The sequence below is a fragment of the Pristiophorus japonicus genome, chromosome 15 (genome assembly GCF_044704955.1).
Source record: "Pristiophorus japonicus isolate sPriJap1 chromosome 15, sPriJap1.hap1, whole genome shotgun sequence".
Classification (NCBI taxonomy): Eukaryota; Metazoa; Chordata; class Chondrichthyes; family Pristiophoridae; genus Pristiophorus; species Pristiophorus japonicus.
Window position 1 is genome coordinate 74,436,268 of NC_091991.1, and position 22,790 is coordinate 74,459,057.

General features: G+C 45.0%; 1 protein-coding gene across 10 annotated transcripts in view; it reads right to left on the bottom strand.

Moving 5' to 3' along the window:
- The window catches only part of LOC139280852 (ataxin-7-like protein 1), a 464,769-nt gene that overhangs the window by 152,195 nt on the left and 289,784 nt on the right, over positions 1 to 22,790 (bottom strand). For all 10 annotated transcript variants that reach the window (XM_070900603.1, XM_070900602.1, XM_070900601.1 and 7 more), the window contains one exon: positions 12,995 to 13,217. In XM_070900603.1, the coding sequence (XP_070756704.1) occupies positions 12,995 to 13,217 (223 nt within the window). The remainder of the gene's footprint in view (positions 1 to 12,994; positions 13,218 to 22,790) is intronic.

Here is a 22,790-nt window from a genome sequence, read left to right on the forward strand (position 1 = left end):
GGAGGTAGTACAAGGAGATAATCTCAATAAAATAGTTTTAATCGTAAACACATTCAGTAAATATATCAGCAAAACGAGAATTGTTACGTGTGAGTCGGGACCAAGAGGACAGGATAGTGAGTTAGTATTAAAGAAGCTGGTTAAGCTAAAAGAGGACAAAGTGCTGGGTGCTGATTGGATACATCCAAGGATCCTGAGGGAAATAGGGAAAGAAATAGCGGAGACCCTAGGAATTAGATTTCAGAGTTCTATTATTCTATTCAATGAGCTGTTGACTGGACAGTAGGCAACATAATACCTATTTTCAAAAAGGGAGACAGAGATAACCGAGGTAATTACAGGCCAGTTGGTTTAACATCTGTGGTCGGGAAAATTCTGCAATCTTGAATTAAAGATGAAATTACTAAATATCCAAATGAACAGAAAATAATTAGAAGCAGCTAACATAGATTTGAGAAAGGAAGATTGTGCTTGACAAACCTGATCAGAGTTTTTTGAGGCAGTGAAAGATATGGCGGCTGGTGGCGGGGATGCAGTAAATGGATGTTTGGAAAGCCTTTGACAAGGGACCACATAAGAAAGTACTTAAGAACATTAAGGGATAAGAAATTAGGGGAAAGGTAACAAATGTAATTAAAAACTGATTAGAAGGAAGGATGCAGAGCGTAGGAGTCAATCACAGATTCTGAACAGTGGTTGGAAATGGGTAACGGTGCCTCACAGGGTTCAGGTCTGTTCACTGTGTACATTAATCATTTGGATGTAGGACAAGAGGGAGTCGTGTCCAAATTTGCAGACGATACCAGCATAGACACGATGGGCTGAATGGCCTCCTTCTGTGTCGTAATTTTTCTATGATTCTAAAATAGGAGGCATCATAAATAATTCTGAGGACCATAGGAAGCTGCATGGAGAGACTTCTAAGATGGTAGAATGGGCAAAAAAGGTGCCAGATGGAATTCAATGTCAGTTAAGTGGGAGTTGCTACATTTTAGTACTTTGAATGATGGAAAACTGGGTAATGTGGAAGAGCAGAGGAATTTGAGGTTTAGGTTCAGGTTCACATTAAAAGCAACATTTCAAGTGGATAAGGCCATAAAACTGTTAATGGAATACTGGGTTTTATGGCAAAAGGTATAGAACATAAAAGTCAAAATGTAATTGTCAATCTACATAAAATCTTTGCAATATCACTGATGGAGTAGTGTGTGCAGTTTTGGGCTCCACACTCGAGCAAGGATGTTGGGACAATAGAGGGTACAATGCAGATTCACTAGGATGCTGCCTGGTATGAGCAAATACAAATATAAAGAAAGACTTGGGGCTGCTTTCATTAGAACAGAGGAAAATATGGGAGGATTTGATAAGTGTTTAAAATTATGAAGAAATCGGACAGAAGAGATAGAAACAGTCTGTTTCCAGAGCATGAATGGTGTAGAGCAAAGGGACATAGATATAAGATTAAAAGTAAGATATTTAGGCAGACTAGGGGCAACTTTTTTTTACATAGAGGGTTGCGAGGCTGTGGAATGTACTTAAAGATTGAAGTAGAGACCATGTCAAAATTTGAGAATAGGTTGGACAGATAATTGAAGGAAAGGGACATGGGGACAGGACGAGTACAAAGGCTTAGAACTGTTGCCCGTGTGGAGAATAAAGACACACGTGGGCTGGTGGGGCTGAACGCGTTGTAATTCTAGGTCATTCTAGATGGTGGGGATGCAGGGTAATTTTCCCATGTTTCTCACTTCCAAATCCCAGTTTTGCTGCTGTGGCAAAGCACCAACCAGAAGTCAAATGCTCCACTGGAAGGGGGTGGGCAGAGTGGAAAGAAAGGAAAAAATGATGGAGAGAGTTGTCAACAGGCTGCTATCAATACTGGTGAACAGCCAGTTGAAGAATGGTATAGGTGGAGATGTCGGACCAGCTCACCTATCCTTCCGCAGGAGGAGCATGTTCTAGTGAGACCACAAGGGAACAAAGAGGCTGATACACCTTTAAAAAATAAAGAGAAATTAAGATTTTCTTCATGTAAAGTGAAAGATGGAGGAAGAAAATATTTTTCAGTGTTTACCCACACCATTTTTTAAAAAAACTGCCTCCCACCCTCATGGAATAATCATGAATTGAAAGGCTCGGTCACCCTCGGAAACACACGTTTTATCCAAGTTGAACAAAAAGCGATAGTCAGACACAGAATCCACTGCCCACCATTGATCTTAAGAACACCACAAAGCACTGAACAGCTCGAGAGAAGATTGCAGCCTGTTATCAGATTGAGCAGAGGCAGTTGTCTTCATATAATGCAGCTCCTGCTGGGCTTGTCGCAGTTGTTGCACGTACAGTAATGCTCAGCCCAAACAGACACTGTTCCCATTTACTGACGTGAATAAACCAATTTGGCAACAATCAATGATGATGAGTTGATGTACTCTCTGAGGCCATCCAAGGTTTTACACAGGTTCTGTAACCCATGATTATTCCACAATGACAATAGGCAATTAAACAATAATGATCAATGTTATGAATGGAGCTTGAGCACATCAATCAGTGCTTACTTTATCTGCTATTGGGTGCTCAATTGGAGGGCCTGAATGTGTTTCTGAACTCCGACTGCACTTGTAAATTGATTTGCGTTTTGCTAGCACTGGGCTGAACAAGTCTGGTGGAGAACAAAGCTGGCAAAATTAGGCCTGCTGTATAAAGACAGAAAAGACCCTGCTAGAGAGTCGTGAAACAATACTAATGGCAGCTGTGGACAAGCACAACATGCCACTCTCCTGCTGGAGGGACATGTGTGGCAGTGACAGTATCTAGGAAGGGAATGAAGTTTAGTAACCCATTTATATTACTGACCTATTTACAGTCAGCACAGTTCTTGGTCTGTCAATTTTCACTCCATTTACATTGTGGGCCAGATTCTCCAACATGGGAGCAACTACCTATATATAAGAAGTGCTTACATGCTTCAAAAGTCACATAAACCACTCCAGGGGAAGGTCGTACAGCTCAACAATACGACTTTAACAATGTCGGCTTGTACAGGCAAGCTGAGACATCAGCCCAACCATAGCCAGAATAAAGTAATGGACCTGAGAGCAAGTGTCGCCTCCTGAGGTAGAGTACCCTGTATCTGGAGACACGTGTACGGCAGTAAGATTTGATTTTTTTTTTAATTGCATCCTATTGATCCAGGTTAATTACAGCCATTTTCAAATTTCCTTTTGGGTCATTTATAGCTCTTAAGAAATAATAATAGCCACATGCTCTCCACCAATAGATCAAGATCGGAAAGATCAATTTAACGGCATGGTCTTTCAGATAAGTTCTCCAGTCGCTTTGCCTGTCCTCAGTTCCCTATTATGAAACAAGTGGAGTCTGTTCGAGCTGCTTGGTGCCATTCAGGTTCTGTTGCATATGATGGTCTAGTACCATTCAAATTCCACTGTTAAACTTGGAATGCCCAGCTTCACTGCAATTCCAGTTTAAAACCACGAACGCTTGGGCTTTATTGCACTTCCAAGGTTAAATCGCATAGGCCAGGAGCCACTGCAGTTTTAAACTGGGAGATTTGTATCTCTCATAAATTATAAAAGCACATGACTGCTGCCAACGAAATATAGTAGTTGCGCATGCACAGTTCCTGTGGGTTTTTGGTTGTTCTCGCTGGACTTCCCACAGATGGGTGAGAAAGGTGAGGGGTGGAAATTTCAGGTATTCTGAGGTCTGTAATGTGCCTTCAAGGTGATATTAGGATGTTGTCAGATTGTGAGAGCTTTACTGTACTCTCGCCGAGTGTGTTTATTGCTATCACACTGTTGCCTTTGACACAGTTGACCACTCCATCCTCCTCCAACGCCTCTCCACCAATGTCCAGCTGGGTGAGACTGCACTTGCCTGTTTCCATTCTTATCTATCTAATCGTAGCCATAAAATTTCCTGCAATGGCTTCTCTTCCTACTCTCGCATCGTTACCTCTGGTGTCCCCCAAGGATCTATCCTTGGCCCCTTGGCTCTTATTTCTCATCTATAAGCTGCCCCTTGGCAATATCATCCAAAAACACGGAGTCAGTTTCCACATGTACACTGACGACCTCGCCACCACTTCTCTCGACCCCTTCATGGTCTCTAAATTGTCAGACTGCTTGTCCCACATCCAGTTCTGGATGAGCAGAAATTTTCTCCAATTAAATATTGGGAAGACTGAAGCCATTATCTTTGGTCCCCGCCATGAACTGTGTTCCCTAACATCCCTCTTTCTGGCATCAACCTGAGGGTGATCAAGACTGTTTAGAACCTAGGTGTCATATTTGACCCTGAAATTAGTTTCCAGCCACATATCCGCGGCATAACTAAAACCGCCTTTTTCCACCACCGTAACATTGCTTGCCTCTGCCCTTCTGCTGCTGAAACCCTCATTCATGCCTTTGTTACCTCTAGACTTGACTACTCCAACTCACTCCTGGCTAGCCTCCCACATTCTACCCTACATAAACTTGAGGCAATCTAAAACTCAGCAGCCTGTGTCCTAACTCGCACCAAGTCTTGTTCACCCATCACCCCTGTGCTTTCTGACCGACACTGACTCCCGGTTAAACAACGCCTCGATTTCAAAATTCTCAGCCTTATTTACAAATCACTCCATGGCCTTGCCCCTTCCAACCTCTGTAATCTTTTTCAGCCTCACAACCCCACAAATGTCTGCACTCCTCAAATTCTGGCCTCTTGAACATTCCTCATTATAACTGGTCAACCATTGGTGGCCATGCCTTCAACTGTTTGGGCCTTAAGCTCTGGAACTCCCTCCTTAAACCTTTCCGCCTCTCTTTCCTCCTTTAAGGCGCTCCTTAAATAAGGCGCTCTCTCTTTAAATAAGCTTTTGGTCATCTGCCTTAATTTCTTTTGTGGCTCGGTGTCAAATGTATCTGTTTTGACTTATAATACTGTTGTGAAGCCCCTTGGGGTGTTTTACTATGTTAAAGGCGCTATATAAATAAAAGTTATTATTATCAGGTCCTCTGTCTGTTGTGGTTCGAGCACGCAGCTGGTGAACAAAATGCAGGCACAGGATGTAAGGATTTAATCAGCTGCAGAAAGGATCATTGAGAAAGATAGAGAGACAGTGCGGAAAGATAGAGAGAGCAGCGCTACACAAAGAGACTGGGGGGGAAAAATGAGAGGGAGAGCTGAGAAGGAACGCGAGAAGAGAGAGAGTGTGACAGCGGTGTGATCAATTCATCAGAATGAACTGCTAAAACCACCAGTACAATTTAACGATGAAATGTGAATTGAAGGTGATATTCGGCTGTTGTCAGATTGAGAGTTTTATTGTGCTTATCGCTCTCAGCCTCTGTCTGTTGTGGTCAATGTTACTTTTTATTATTTGGGACCTGACATTTATGTGTAGAATGTTTCTGTGAAGCCTCTGGTAGTTTCCGGATCGTTGGCAGCAGTCACTCCGATCATAAAATGGGATATAGACACGTTAATTGAGTGTGTAAGAAGGTGGCAGATTGAGTATAATGTGGGAATATGCAAAATGATCCACTTTGGTAAGAAGAATAAAAAAGGAGAATATTTTTGAAAAGGTGAGAGACTAGTAAGTGTTGGTATGTAGAGGGATTTGGCTGTCCTTGTACACGAATCACAGAATGTTAAAATACAGGTAAAGCAAGCAATTAGGGAGGCATATGGTATACAGGTTGGACCTTCCTTATCCGGGACTCCCTTATCCGGCACCACCCCGCATCCGGCATGATTCCGGCAGTCCGGGGCGCATGCGCAGAACGCGGCCAAACTCCACCCCGACTTTGGGCCCGCTCCGACACTCCGCCCGAGGGCCTGCCGACACTCGGCCTGCGCCCACTCTCAGCCCGCTGGGGCAGCTCCGACACTCTGCCCGCTGGGGCCGCTCCGACACTCGGCCCTCTGGGGCCGCTCCGACATTCAGCCCTCTGGGGCCACTCCGACACTCGCTGGGGCCACTCTGACACTCGCTGGGACCACTCCGACACTCGGCCCGCTGGGGCCGCTCCGACACTCGGCCCGCTGGGGCCGCTCCGACACTCGCTGGAGCGCTCCGACACTCGGCCCGCTGGGGCCGTGTCGACCCTTTGCCCTGCCGACACTTCGGGCCCGCCTGGGGCGTGACCTCCTCCCCCCCTCCCTGACCTTGGGCCGCCTCCCCCCCTCCTCAGGTCACTGACCTCCCCATATCTGGCAAAATCCTTTATTCGGCACAGGCCAGGTCCCGAGGATGCCGGATAAGGGAGGTTCAACCTATATTAGCCTTTAGTGCAAGAGGGTTACAGTGTAAGAGTAAAGAACTTTTGCTACAGTTATATAGGGCTTCGGTGAGACCACACCCAAAGCACTGTGCACAGTTTTGGTCTCCTTACCTAAGGAATATATAACTGATTTAGTGTGGGTGCAACAAAGGTTCACTAGATTCATTCCTGGGATGAGAGGGTTGTCCTATAGGAAGAGATTAAGTAGAATGGGCCTATATTTTCTAGAGCTTAGAAGCATGAGAGGTGAATGTAAAATTCTTAGAGAATTGGAGGGTAGATGATGAAAAGCTGTTTCCCCTGGCTGGTGAGTCGAGAGCTAGGGGTCATAGGGTCAGGATAAAGGGTCAGCCATTTAGGACTGAGATGAGAAGAAATTTCTTCACTCAGAAGGCTGTGAATCTTTGGAATTCTCTGCCCCAGAGGGTTTTGGAGGCTCAGACGTTGAGTATATTCAAGACAGAGATTGTTAGATTTTTGGACACCAAGGGAATCAAGGGATATGGGAATAGGCTGGGAAAGTGGAGTTGAAGTAGAAGATCAGCCATGATCTTATTGAATGGCGCAGCAAGCTCAAGGGGCTATATAGCCCACTCCTGCTCCTATTTCTTTTTCCTTATATGATCCCACTTACTGAGGGAGAACCCTTGCTATTATGCAAAATAACTAAGAAAATCAGCATTTTCCTTTTTCAGTGAAACTTCGGAAAATACATAACACTTCTAAGGACATTAAATAAAGCAATATTTTAAAAAATACACCAAGGACACCTATTTCACATGAATAAAATATGAACTTCAAAAATCCAATACGTGGCTGAAAAATTCATTTTACTGAAGGATTTGTACAACTAATCAAAACTGTGTGAGTCAGAAATATGAGCAGAAATACTCTGTTTTGCTAACCTTTGAACACACCAGTTACCATCACCTGATACTACCTCACCATATTTGCATTTACCACACCACTTGCTAATTTCTCTGAGTATTAATGTATTCCCTCGAGTAGAAGGTTAAGGGGTGATATTAATGATTAAAGGAGTTGATAGAGAGAAGCTATTTCCTCTGGTGGGGAAGTCCAGAACAAGGGGGCATAACCTTAAAATTAGAGCCAGGCTGTTCAAGGGTGATGTTCGGGAGCATATTTTCATTCAAAGGGTACTGGAAATCTGGGAATCTTTTTCGCCCGAAAAGCTGTTGAGGCGAGGTCAATTGGAAATTTCAAAACTGGGATTGATAGATCTTTGTTAGGCAAGGATATTGAGGGTTATAGAACCAAGGCGGGTAAATGGAGATAAGATACAGATCTGCCATGGTCTAATTGAATGGTGGAACGGACTCAAAGGGCTAAATGTTTCTCGCTACAGGACCAATACCCGCTACCGAAGGCAGACGACCTATTTGCGACGCTGGCAGGAGGCAAGATGTTCACCAAGCTCGACCTGACTTCGGCCTACATGACACAGGAGCTGGAGGAGTCTTCGAAGGGCCTCATCTGCATCAACACGCACAAGGGACTGTTCATCTACAACAGATGCCCGTTTGGAATTCGGTCGACTGCAGCGAACTTCCAGAGAAACATGGAGAGCCTACTCAAGTCGGTAACACGCTCAGGACGACATATTGGTCACAGGTCGGGACACCATCGAGCACCTACAAAACCTGGAGGAAGTCCTCCAGCGACTGGATCATGTAGGGCTGCGGCTGAAGAGGTCGAAATGCGTCTTCATGGCAACAGAAGTGGAGTTTTTGGGGAGAAACATCGTGGCGGACGGCATTTGGCCCACAGACGCCAAGACAGAGGCTATCAGGAATGCGCCCAGGCCACAGAATGTCACGGAGCTGCGGTCGTTCCTGGGACTCCTCAACTATTTTGGTAACTATTTTGGTAACTTCCTACCGGGGTTAAGCACCCTCTTAGAGCCCCTACATGTGTTATTGCGTAAAGGTGAGAACTGGGTATGGGGGAAAAAAAACAGAAAGCCAGAAACATTTTATGCTCCAACAAGCTGCTTGTATTGTATAACCCGTGTAAAAGACTTGTGCTAGCATGTGATGCGTCGTCGTACGGAGTAGGGTGTGTATTACAACAAGCTAACGTTGTGGGGAAGTTGCAATCTGTCGCCTATGCCTCCAGGAGCTTGTCTAAGGCCGAGAGAGCCTACAGCATGATTGAGAAAGAGGCATTAGCGTGTGTGTGTTCGGGGTAAAGAAAATGCATCAGTACCTGTTTGGCCTCAAATTTGAGCTGGAAACCGATCACAAGCCCCTCATATCCCTGTTCGCTGAAAACAAGGGGATAAGTACTAATGCCTCAGCCCGCATACAATGGTGGGCACTCGCGCTATCAGCGTATAACTATACCATCCGCCACAAGCCAGGCACCGCGAACTGTGCGGATGCTCTCAGTCGGCTACCATTGCCCACCACGGGGGTGGAAATGGCACAGCGTACAAACTTGTTGATGGTGGCGCAGCCCGCAGACTTCTTGATGATCATGGAAGCGTTTGAAAATGATAAATCACCTGTCACGGCCCGCCAGATTGGGACTTGGACCAGCCAAGATCCTCTGCTGTCTCTAGTAAAAAACTGTGTACTGCATGGGAACTGGGCCAGCATCCCCGTTGAAATGCAAGAGCTAATCAACCGTTCCAGCGGCGAAAGGACGAGCTGTCCATTCAGGCAGACTGCCTGTTGTGGGGTAACCGCATAGTGCTACCCAAAAAGGGCAGGGCGACGTTCATCTCGGGTCTCCACAGCACACACCCGGGTATAGTAATGATGAAAGTGATAGCCAGATCCCACGTGTAGTGGCCCGGTATCGACTCTGACTTAAGAGTCCTGCGTACGGCAATGCAGCGTGTGTGCTCAGTTGAGCAACGCGCCCAGAGAGGCACCACTAAGTTTGTGGTCCTGGCCCTTGAGACCATGGTCGAAGATCCATATCGACTATGCGGGCCCGATTCTTGGTAAAATGTTCCTGGTGGTGGTGGATGCTTTTTCAAAATGGATTGAATGTGAAATAATGTCGGGAAGCACCGCCACCGCCACCATTGAAAGCCTGAGGGCCATGTTTGCCAACCACGGCCTGCCTGACATACTGGTCAGTGACAACGGGCCATGTTTCACCAGTGTCGAATTTACAGAATTTATGACCTGCAATGGGATCAAACATGTCACCTCGGCCCCGTTTAAACCAGCCTCCAATGGGCAGGCAGAGCGGGCAGTACAAACAATGAAACAGAGCCTTAAACGAGTCACAGAAGGCTCACTCCAAACCCGCCTGTCCCGAGTACTGCTCAGCTACCGCACGAGACCCCACTCGCTCACAGGGGTGCCCCCAGCTGAGCTACTCATGAAAAGGACACTTAAAACCAGACTCTCGCTGGTTCACCCCAACCTGCATGATCATATAGAGAGCAGGCGGCAGCAACAAAATGTAAACGATGGTCGCGTCACTATGTCACGGGAAATTGATTTGAATGACCCTGTGTATATGCTAAATTATGGACATGGTCCCAAGTGGATCGCGGGCACGGTGATAGCTAAAGAAGGGAGTAGGGTGTTTGTAGTCAATGGACAAATTTGCAGAAAGCACCTGGACCAAACGAGGCTGCGGTTCACAGACTGCCCTGAACAACCCAAAGCAGACACCACTTTTTTCGAGCCCACAACACACCCAAAGGATCAACGACACCACCCCGGACCAGCAAATCGAACCCATCACGCCCAACAGCCCAGCAAGGCCAGGCTCACCCAGCAGCCCTGCAGGGCCAACAACACGCCAGCCCAGCGAGTGCACAGCCAACACACCAGAACAGACATTTGTACCGAGGCGGTCCACCAGGGAAAGAAAGGCTCCCGACCGCCTCACCTTGTAAATAGTTTTCACTTTGACTTGGGGGGGGGGGGGGCGGGGGGGAGTGATGTTGTGTATCTGTAAAGCATGCACTCCCATGTTCCCCCACCAGGGAGCTCATCCTCTGAAGTCCCAAGAGATCCCAGCATCCCTTGGGAGCACTGTATATAAGGCGGCCCCTAAGGCCTGTTCCTCACTCTGGAGTGTCTTCATAAAGACTGAGGTCACTGTTACTTTAACCTCCCTGTGTGCAGTCTCATCTGTGTTAGGAACACAATAGATTGTATTAAGTTCCTCCATCCCTATAAGCCCCTTAATTATCCCATATTGGGATGTTTTTAGTCTTCTACTGTGAAGACCGAAACAAAATATTTGTTCAAAATCTTTGCCATTTGCCCTCCCACCGCTACATTCAGCACTACAGAACTTGTAAAGGATCTTAACAGCATAGGTGATGTACACCATGTTATGTATTTAACCCTTGGCAACCTGCATCACACTACCAGCAGAGGACCGACCTGTTGGAGTCCAAAGGGATCCCAGCATCCCTTGGGAGCACGGTATATAAGAAGGCCACCCACGCAGTACCTGCTCTCTTGAGTCTAATTAAAGGAGCTAAGGTCACACTTACTCATTGCTTACAGTGCTCAGTTTCATCCTTTATTATGAGCGTAATACACCAGTATCTTCAAAACAAATCACAAGACTGGATAATTCGCTCAAGTTTCCAGCTGTGCCTGCTGTTGGCTGACAGGCAATCACGGGGAGCATCCTATCTTTGAGCATCCTGCTCCACCTTAAAAGTTGTAGATGAGGAGGAGCTCGCAACAAGAGTGTGACAAAACACATAGGAAAATAACAGCCTATTTTAATAAAATGTATCAATGCAAAAAAGAGTTCACTTCTACAGTTAAAATATTTCATTTGCAGGTGGCGGATGTGATCAAAGTACAAATTAAAACAAGGAGTTACAATTTCACCTTATACCCAGAGAGACTCTGGGACTATGTTGTGTCTATTCAGATTAGATGGACTGGTGGTGGAGACACTGTAATTCGCCCTTGAGACAAGGTGTCCGAAATTGCCCCTCTCCTTCAGACCTGTCACCACCGCAAATCGGTGGCCACGCTGCGGAGTGCAGTGGCCGCCGACTTTTGGTGGAATGACTCCTGATCGCCCAATTGCCCTCCTGAATTTTTCCGGCGGTGCCCCGATTTCCCCCCCACCATTCCGCTGCTGCCAATCCGTGGTAAGCGCGTCATCACCGTGCGCACTGCCGATCCAACCCCCCCGACGGTGACATTCCCCTCGGAAAATCCTTGGCCCCCCCGGCGGTGCCAAAACAAGCTTTTTCCCGGAGGTCTGCAATGGCGGTGTGGCTTCCTTGAAATGGGAGGACGCACGACCGTTGCCACTATGTTTTTTTTGCCAGCCATCTGCCAGGTCAATTATGCCCCCCCGGGTTCACCAACAGGCAGCCTGGCATCCCCTCCTGGGTGACAGGCCGCTGGCCCAGCCGAAACCCTCCCTGATGGTCCAGTGGGCCGAAGTTTTGAAATAGCGAAGGCTCTCCTGTTTAAGTGAAGGGGAGAGCCCTGGTGATGCGGCACCGTGATGATGTCATCGCGGCGGTGACTCCGCTCTGCATCCAACTTCCGCCCCTCAGTTGCTGTCGCCGCCACGTCTTTGCCCCTCAGGTGTAGTCATCGCCCCCATTATGGCCGAGTTCTGGATCAAAATTTTTAAAAAAACAAAGAGCCGAATGTCGCTCAAGAGGCGACCCAAACCGGAGCTGCGGTAAAAACCACTGAAACTGGATGGGAGTGCCCAGTTTCGGGCGGGGGGGGGAAGGGCAATTTCTACTCCAAGAAGTGTAATAGCAGAGGATTCCCTCTCCAGATTGCTATGCAGGGACTCCTTCTAGAAAGTGCATATGTGTGGCGGTTCAATAACTTTCTTCGCAAATTGTCTGCCGACACTCATTATCTCTCATCACACATGAAACATGCCTGCTTAGGTGAGAATTGGTGGGCATCTGGTGCTGTGGAACCAGAATGAGCAGAAAAATGGAGGGGATGAGGGTTAAAAAAAAAAAGAGGTATATACTAAAATCAAAGCTGCCATCACAAATACATCAGCAAACTGGTTTTGTGACCTCAACGACAATGTGTGGTGGCCACAAGATAAAGACGGGCTAGTTGCCTTCCTGAGCTTGTTGCTGGTCAGAGGGATTGTGATGCACACAAGTTTGTCCTGAGTTTTTTGTATTTACAAGCAAACCGTCAGAATATTCCAGGCACAGGCCCATTTCACATTCTGAAAAAAAATCAAACTGAGCAAAACTGGAAAGCTGGTTCTCTCCAAGTGAAGACTTCCTCAGCAGATGTTCCTATCCATTGTACTTCCTTCTAAATAAGTAGTGGGAAAAGGAAGATCCTGCTGCAGTGACAACGTCGGAAAGGAAAGCATTCATGGAAAAATAAACTAACTTGCCTCATGCAATAAAAAGCATCTCTGAGGGCGCACGTAAATGTTGTAACCTCAAAGGAATCCGAACACTGTGTGTTCAGCTTAAGGACAGCTACTCACAAAACATGTTTTTTTTTAAATCACCAAGCCATGTATGTAACAGATTCAACTGCACCTGTTCATACAGCATGCAAATTCTAATTACTGATGCGGATTTAAGACAAAATGCTCAATAAAACCTCTGCCACAGTTTCTCAAATAAAACATAGCTGAGTACCTTGGTGAATAAAATTGGGAAATACTTTTTAAATCGTTTTCATTCCAAGAGCACTAATCAATAGACCATGTTTAATATAAACGAACTGGCTAAAGATACCCACCATGGTTTATCTCTTGTTACTTTGGAAGGAAAGACTGCCTGGTGTTGCTTATTATTGGAGGTATGTAGATTGTCTTTTGGTGACTTGAATGGCTTGGAGTTGCTACCAACTGTGGTATGGCTACTGCAGGCTTTGGGTTTCATTGGGACCGGTGATGTTGTGGAATTGGAGGTTGATGAAGCTGGTGAAGGGGTTGCCTTACATGAAGAACCATGTCTTCTTTCTGAAAACAAAGTAGAGAGCAAGGGTTAGTTGGTAAATTAGATGGCACAACTGCAGAAATGTTTTCATTTCTTCAATTTTTTTGTAAAATAAAAATTGACAACATGAATAACAAATCAAAAACTGATCCACTGAGCCATAAATACCGTGGCCACTATTTTATCGTACATGTTTTAAATATATGGGTTATCCTTGTAGATGGATCTACCAACTGGTAGAGCGATCATACTGATCACCCACTGATAGAGGGTAAATACTGTTCACCCACTGATCGAAGAGACTAAAACTAGGAGGCGTAATCTTAGAATAAGGGGCCGCCCATTTAAAACTGAGGTGAGGAGGAATTTCTTCTCTCAGAGAGTTGTAAATCTGTGGAATTCGCTACCTCAGAGAGCTGTGGAAGCCGGGACATTGAACACCCACTGATAAGAACACAAGAACATAAGAAGTAGGAGCAGGAGTAGACCATACGGCCCCTCGAACCTGCTTCGCCATTTAATATGATCATGGCTGATCCGATCATGGACTCAGGTCCACTTCCCTGCCCGTTCCCCATAACCCCTTAATCCCTTATCGGTTACGAAACTGTCTATCTTTGTCTTAAAGTTATTCAATGTCCCAGCTTCCACAGCTCTCTGGGGCAGCGAATTCCACAGATTTACAACCCTCTGATAGAAGAAATTCCTCCTCATCTCAGTTTTAAATGGGTGGCCCCTTATTCTAAGATTATGCCCTCTAGTTCTAGTCTCCCTTTCAATGGAAACATCCTCTCTGCATCCCCCTGGTCATGCCCCCTCATAATCTTTTATGTTTCGATAAGATCGTCTCTCATTCTTCTGAATTCCAATGAGTAGAGGCCCAACCTCTTCAACCTTTCCTCATAAGTCAACCCCTCAACCCCGGAATCAACCGAGTGAACCTTCTCTGAACTGCCTCCAAAGCAAGAATATCCTTTCATAAATATGGAAACCAAAACTGCATGCAGTATTCCAGGTGTGGCCTCACCAATACCCCGTATAACTGTCGCAAGTCTTCTCTGCTTTTATACTCCATCCCCTTTGCAATAAAGGCCAAGATTCCATTGGCTTTCCTGATCACTTGCTGTACCTGCATACTAACTTTTTGTGTTTCATGCACAAGTACCCCCAGGTCCCGCTGTACTGCAGCACTTTGCAATTTTTCTCCATTTAAATAATAACTTGCTCTTTGATTTTTTTTCTGCCAAAGTGCATGACCTCACACTTTCCAACATTATACTCCATCTTCCAAATTTTTGCCCACTCACTTAGCCTGTCTATGTCCTTTTGCAGATTTTGTGTGCCCTCCTTACACATTGCTTTTCTTCCCACCTTTGTATCGCCAGCAAACTTGGCTACGTTACACTCGGTCCTTTCTTCCAAGTCGTTAATATAGATTGTCAATAGTTGGGGTTCCAGCACTGATCCCTGCGACACCCCACTAGTTACTGATTGCCAACCCGAGAATGAACCATTTATCCCGACTCTCTGTTTTCTGTTAGTTAGCCAATCCTCTATGCATGCTAATATATTATCCCCAACGCCGTGAACTTTTATCTTGTGCGGTAACCTTTTATGTGGCACCTTGTCAAATGCCTTCTGGAAGTCCAAATACACCACATCCGCTGGTTCCCCTTTATCCACCCTGTTCATTACATCCTCAAAGAACTCCAGCAAATTTGTCAAACATGACTTCCCTTTCATAAATCCATGCTGACTCTGCCTGACCGAATTATGCTTTTCCAAATATCCTGCTACTGCTTTTTTAATAATGGACTCCAACATTTTCTCAATCACAAATGTTAGGCCAACTGGTTTATAATTTCCTATTTTTTGTCTGCCTTCTTTTTTAAATAGGGGCGTTACATTTGCAGTTTTCCAATCTGCTGGGACTTCTCCAGAATCCAGGAAATTTTCTTAAATTACAACCAATGCATCCACAATCCCTGCCGCTACTTCTCTTAAGACCCTAGGATGCAAGCCATGAGGTCCAGGGAATTTATTCACCTTTAGTCCCATTATCTTGGTGATTGTATTAAGTTCCTCCCCCCCATAGCCCCTTGACTATCCACTGCTGGGATATTGTTTGTGTCCTCTAATGTAAAGACTGATACAAAATATTTGTTCAGAGTTTCTGCCATCTCCATGTTCCCCATTACTATTTCCATGGTCTCGTCCTCTAAGGGACCAACATTTACTTTAGCCACTTTTTTCCTTTTAAATACTTATAGAAACTCTTGCTATCTGTTTTTATATTTTATGCTAGTTTACTTTCATAGTCTATCTTCCTTTTCTTAATAATTTTTTTTTAGTCATTCTTTGCTGGCTTTTAAAGGCTTCCCAGTCTTCTGTCCTCCCACTAGTTTTGGCCACTTTGTATGCCCTTGATTTTAATTGGATACCGTCCTTTATTTCTTTAGTTAGCCACAGATGGCTATCTTTTCTCTTACACCCTTTCCTCCTCACTGGAATATATTTTTCTTGAGAGTTGTGAAATATCTCTTTAAATGTACGCCACTGTTCATCAACAGTCCTACACTTTAATCTATTTTCCCAGTCCACTTTACCCAACTCTGCCCTCATACCTTCATAGTCTCCTTTATTTAAGCTTAGTACGCTGGTTTGAGATCCAACTTTCTCACCCTCCATCTGAATTTGAAATTCAACCATGCTATGACCACTCATTCCGAGGGGATCCTTTACTAGGAGATTGTTTATTAATCCTGTCTCATTACACAGGACCAGATCCAAGATAGCCTGGCCCCTGGTTGGTTCCATTACATACTGCTCAAGGAACCCGTCCCTTATGCACTTTATGAACTCTTCCTCAAGGCTACCCTGACCAATTTGATTTGTCCAATCAATATGGAGGTTAAAAATCACTCATGATTATTGCTGTTCCCTTTTTACAAGCCCCCACTATTTCCTGGTTTATACTCCGACCAACAGTTGCTACCAGTGACTTTTTCCCCTTATTATTCCTTATCTCCACCCAAACTGTTTCAAAATTCTGATTATTTGAGCCAGTATAGTTTCTCACTATTGCAGTGATTCTATCCTTTATCAATAGAGCTACCCCACCTCCTTTTCCTTTCTGTCTATCCTTCCGGATTGTCACATATCCCTGAATATTTAGTTCCCAGTCCTGATCATCTTGCAACCACGTCTCTGTGATGGCTATCAGATCATACCCATTTGTATCCATTTGTGCTGTCAACTCATCTATTTTGTTATGAATGCTACGTGCATTTAGACAGTGACTTTAAATTTGTTTTTTTACACTTTTTTCCTGCTTGTTTCCTCTCTCCTTCACTTTCTTTATTTTTGCTTTCTAATTCCAGCTTTACTCCCCTTGCTACTGAAACTATTTTCAGGTTCCCATCCACCTGCCAAGCTAGTTTAAACTCTCCCCAACAGCACTAGCAAATCCTCCCGCGAGAATATTGGTCTCGGCTCTGTTGAGGTGATAAGAGGGTAAATACCAAACATCCACTGATAGAAGGACCATACTGAACACCCACATCTCTGGATTACTACCTGAGCCACGAGCAAATTTGCAGAGGGTAAATAAATCAGAGAGTTAAACACGTGGCTGAAAGACAGGTGTGGGAGAAATGGGTTTTGGTTTGTGGGATACTGGCACCAGTACTGGGGTAAGAGGGAGCTGTTCTGTTCGGTCAGGCTCCACTTAGACCGTGCTGGGACTAGGGTCTCGGCGAATCATTTAACTTGGGCTGTAGAGAGGGTTTTAAACTAATTAGTGGGGGGGGGGGTCGGCGGAGCAGATTCAGGTGAGCGAAAACTTAAAAAGTCAAAGAATAAGGAGAAGGCAATAGAGCAGGGTAGCACTGGGGGAAATGAAAACCAGAGCGTGCCATTAAGGTGAATCAGAAAGTGGTGTCAAATCAGGAAAAACAAATTTAAAAGCTCTTTATCTGAATGCACGTAGCATTCGTAACAAAATAGATGAGTTGACGGCACAAATAGATACAAATGGGTATGATCTGATAGCCATCACAGAGATGTGGTTGCAAGATGACCTGGACTGGGAACTAAATATTATGGGGTATTTGACAATTCGGAATGACAGACAGAAAGGAAAAGGAGGTGGGCTAGCACTGTTAATAATGGATGAGATCAGTGCGTTAGTGAGAAACGATATTGGCTCAGAAGACCAAGGTGTTGAATCAGTTTGGGTGGAGATAAGGAATAATAAAGGGAAAAAGATGTTGGTAGGTGTCGTCTTTTGGCCCCCTAACAGTAGCTACACTGTTGGACAGAGTATAAATCAAGAAATAATGGAGGCTTGTAAAAAAGGAACGGCAATAATCATGGACGATTTAAAACTTCATATTGATTGCAGAAAGCAAATTGGCCAGGGTAGCCTTGAGGAAGAGATCATAGAGTGTATCCGGGATAGTTTCTTTGAACAGTACGTTGTGGAACCAACCAGGGAGCAGGCTATCTTAGATCTGGTACTGTGTAATGAGACAGGATTAATAAATGATCTCCGAGTAAAGGATCCTCGTGGAATGAGTGACCATAACATGGTTGAGTTTCACATTTAGTTGGAGGGTGAGAAAGTTGGATCTCAAACCAGTGTCCTAAGCTTAAATAAAGGAGACCACAAAGGTATGAAGGCAGAGTTGGCTAAAGTGGACTGGGAAAATAGATTAAATTATGAGACAGTTGATGAGCAGTGGCAGACATTTAGGGAGATATTTCATAACTCTCAACAAAAATATATCCCAATGAGAAGGAAAGACTGTGAGAGAAGGGATAACCATCTGTGGCTAACTAAGGAAATAAGGGATGGTATCAAATTGAAAACAAGGACATACAATGTGGCCAAGACTAGTGTGAGGCCAGAGGATTGGAAAACTTTTAAAATCAGCAAAGAATGACTAAAGAAATGATAAAGAGAGGAAAGATAGATTATGAAAGTAAACTAGCACGAAATATAAAAACAGATAGTAAGAGTTTCTACAGGTACATAAAAAGGAAAAGAGTTGCGAAAGTAAATGTTGGTCCCCAAGAGGCTGAGACTGGGGAATTAATAATGGTGAACAGGGAAATGGCAGAGACGTTGAACAAATATTTTGTATCGGTCTTCACGGTAGATGACACTAAAACATCCCAATAGTGGATAATCAAGGGGCTATAGGAAGGGAGGAACTTAATACAATCACTATGGCTAAAGAAGTAGCACTTGGTAAAATAATGGGACTAAAGGCGGACTAGTCCCCTGGACCTCATGGCTTACATCCTAGTATCTTGAAAGTAGTGGCTGCAGAGATAGCGGATGTATTGGTTGTAATCTACCAAAATTCCCTGGATTCTAGGGTGGTCCCAGCGGATTGGAAAACTGCAAATTTAACGCCCCTATTTAAAAAAGGAGGCAGACAAAAAGCAGGAAACTATAGACCAGTTAGCCTAACATCTGTCGTTGAGAAAATGTTGGAGTCCATTATTAAGGAAGCAGTAGCGGGACGTTTGGAAAAGCATAATTCAATTAAGCAGAGTCAGCATTGTCTTATGAAAGGGAAATCATGTTTGGCAAATTTGCTGGAGCTCTTTGAGAATGTAACGAGGATAAGGGGGAACCAGTGAATGTGGTGTATTTGGATTTCCAGAAGGCATTCGATAAGGTGCCACATAAAAGGTTACTGCACAAGATAAAAGTTGGGGGTAATTATTAGTATGGACAGAGGATTGGCTAACTAACAGAAAACAGAGAGTCAGGATAAATGGGTCATTTTCCAATTGGCAAACAGTAACTAGTGGGCTGCCACAGGGATCGGTGCTAGGGCCTCAACTATTCACAATCTATATTAATGATTTGGATGAAGGGACTGAGTGTAATGTAGCCACGTTTGCTGATGATACAAAGATGGGTGGGAAAGCAAATTGTGAGGTGGACACAAAAAATCTGCAAGGGTATATAGACAGGCTAAGTGAGTGGGTAAAAATTTGGTAGATCGAGTATAGTGTGGGAAAATGTGAGGTTATCCACTTTGGCAGAAAAAGCAAATTATAATTTAAATGGAGAAAAATTGCAAAGTGCTGCAGTACAGAGGGACCTGTGGGTCCTTGTGCATGAAACACAAAAAGTGAGTATGCAGGTACAGCAAGTAATCAGGAAGGCAAATGGAATGTTGGCCTTTATTGCAAGGGGGATGGAGTATAAAAGCAGAGAAGTCCTGCTACAACTGTACAGGGTATTGGTAAGGCCACACCTGGAGTACTGCGTACCGTTTTGGTCTCTGTATTTAAGGAAGGATATACTTACATTGGAGGCTGTTCAGAAAAGGTTCACTAGATTGATTCCAGAGATGAGGGGGTTGACTTATGAAGATAGGTTGAGTAGGTTGGGCCTATACCCATTGGAGTTCAGAAGAATGAGAGGTGATTTTATCGAAACATATAAGATAATGAGGGGGTGAATGCAGAGAGGATATTTCCACTCATAGGAGAAACTAAAACTAGGGGACATAGTCTCAGAATAAGGGGACGCCCATTTGAAACTGAGATGAGGAGGAATTTCTTCTCTCAAAGGGTTGTACATCTGTGGAATTCTCTGCCCCAGAGAGCTGTGGAGGCTGGGTCACTGAATATATTTAAAGCGGAAACAGATTTTTGAGCGATAAGGGAATAAAGGGGAGCGGGTAGGGAAGTGGAGTCCATGATCAGATCAGCCATGAGCTTATTAAATGGCGGAGCAGGCTCGAGGGGCCAGGTGGCCTACTCCTGCTCCTATTTCTTATGTTCTTATGATAGAGGGTAAATACTGAACACCCACAGATAGAGGGACAGTACTGTGACATCCTCTGGTAATTGTGTTGCTAGTGTATCATAGATCCAGGATCAAACTGTTTGGTGGAATTACTAACAACTGGCATTTCAGTTAAAAATATATACACAAAAGTATTAATTTGACAAATGCAGGTTAAAACTCTGAAAGCAAAATGAATTCATACTTCAGTATGTGACACTTTTCTGTTTTCGTGAGAAACACAGATGAGGGGCTAAAGCCCAATGTACAGAACATCATTGAGGTTCAAAAGACTGAGAGAAAAAGACAAGGTATCAGGAAGTAGTGGCTAGCTTCACTTGGTGTATTAAGTGTCAGCCTTGGCTCAGTGGCAGCACTCTCGCCTCTGAGTTAGAAGGTGTGGGTTCAAGTCCAGGTACTGGAGCACAAAATCTAGGCTGACACTCCAGTGTGGTACTGAGGAAGTACTCCACTGTCATAAGTACCATCTTTTGAGACGTTAAACCGAGGGGGTCATCTGCTTTTTCAGGTGTATGTAGAAGATCTCATGGCACTATTCAAAGAAGAGAAGTGGTGTTCTTCCCGGTATCCTGGCCAATATTTGTCCCTCAACCAACATCACTAAAACAGATTATCTGGTCATTTAAGGAAGGATCTACTTGCATTGGAGGCTGTTTAAAGGTTCGTGGGAGCTTGCTGTGTGTAAATTGACTGCACTTGAAAAGTATTTCAGTTGCTGTGAAGCACTTTGGGATGTCCTGAGATTGTAAAAGGCGCTATATAAATGCAAGTCTTTCTTTGAAATCCAATGACTGTAGAACATTCCCTCTTGTTGCTACTTCTACAACCCGGTCCTGGAGAGGCGTTTCTCCTGTCCCATTCGCTGCCCATGGATTTCCACCCACTCTTGTCTGCTGACACGCTGCCCGAGCTATAGCCTCGTTCCTGGTAATGGCCCAGGAACTGGCTTTTAGTTCTTCAAATCTTTTCTAAGAAAGTTAGAGCAGAACCAGAGCTATATCAATAAAAACCTTAAAGCTGGTTCACAGTTAGAAACAAGACCTTGCTGTTCTTGGGCTGGGAGTTAGGCATTTAGCAATGTTTTCCCAGGACTCAGTTTGATAAAAATTCAAGTGTTGTCTGCCTACTGTAATAAAGGTTACAATTACTGTATATTTGCTTTCAACAACTAAACAGGCTGTGCAGCTTGGTGCTGGAAAGGTACTTATGGAATACTTGTCAGGGATTGGAGGGGGGGGGGGGGCGAGGAGGGAGACGGTTTGTAGCTTTCATTTTCCTTCACCGCTTCCCATAAAGATACTACCAGATGCCCCACCCCAAAAATACCAACACATACCAGCCCCATCAAATAAATCTACATCCTATCGCACACGTTCCTCCCTAATGATTCCAGACTCGATAATCTTTTGCCCAGTATTTGCAACTGTGGCCATTTCCTGGTCACCCCCAAGTCCTGCAGAGCTGTCCCACCACTCCCTCCCCTACCAAAGGCCACAGACCCCAGCAACATCTTCCCAAATGCTTGCAGAGCTCAAAAACTGTTTAGCTGCTCCCGACCAATCCACCACCATCATACTCCCAAACTCTGTAACCTCCCTCCCACTGTCCCCCCCCCCAAAAAGCTCTCACCCATTGTTCCTACCCCTCAAAGCTTCTACCCACTATTCCCAACACCCCAAACCCTGTAACCTACCTCCTACTGTGCTTGCACCTTAACAACCTTCTCCCACCATTTCCATATTCCCACCAGCCACTATTTAGAATCCCCATTATCATGTATAGAAAAACTCCACGAGGCTGAGTACTGTGAGCTAAACTTAGTGTGTCCTTTGTCTTCTTTATTACAACTCCAGAGTGCCTAAACAACATGGCAGCTAACCTTTTATACTGGCCCTGCACGTGTGTGCAGGTGACAATTGGGACTCCAACAGTCGCGCCCTCTAGTGGCAATTACATACATAACATCACTCCCCTCCCCCCACCGCCCCCCCGCCCCCCCCCCCCGTCACCACCCAAAGTCTTCAGTACAAGTTATTTACAAGTTGAGGCAATCCAGAGCCCTTCACTGACTGGTAGATTGTCTAAGTTCAAACCCTGGCGTGTGTGAGTTGACCGGACCATTGCTGCACTGCACCGCGGCTGGTCTGATCGGACTGTCTGGAATGGTGGGTTCATGCTCGTGATTGACAGCGAGGTCGATTGTTGGTTGGGTGTGTGTTGATGGATCGTCAATGGTGATGTCCTCTTCAAGTCGTTCCTGGCCGTCAGTAAATCGCAATTTGGTCTGATCTAAATGCTTTCTGCACTTTTGGCCATTTAACAGTTTGATTATAAACACCCTATTCCCTTCCTTGGCCAAAACAGTGCCAGCAACCCACTTGGGACCATGACCGTAATTCAGGACAAACACAGGGTCGTTAACATCAATGTCACATGAAACAGCCGCGCGATCGTGGTACATGTTCTGCTGGTGTCGCTGGATTTCCACGTGACCATTGAGATCCGGGTGGACTAGGGAGAGCCTGATTTTGAGGGCTCTCTTCATTAACAATTCTGCTGGGGGAACCCCAGTGAGCGAGTGGGGTCATGTCCGGTAACTGAGCAGAATGCGAGACAAGCAGGTCTGCAGGAAGCCGTCCGTCACGCCTTTCCTGCTCTGCTTTGTAAAGTCCTGTCCCCTCAGTCCAGATTCACATGGGGTATGTAGTGAAGTCAAGGTCACTCTGGACCTGCACCTTTATTTCACAGCTCTGGAATGCTGCAC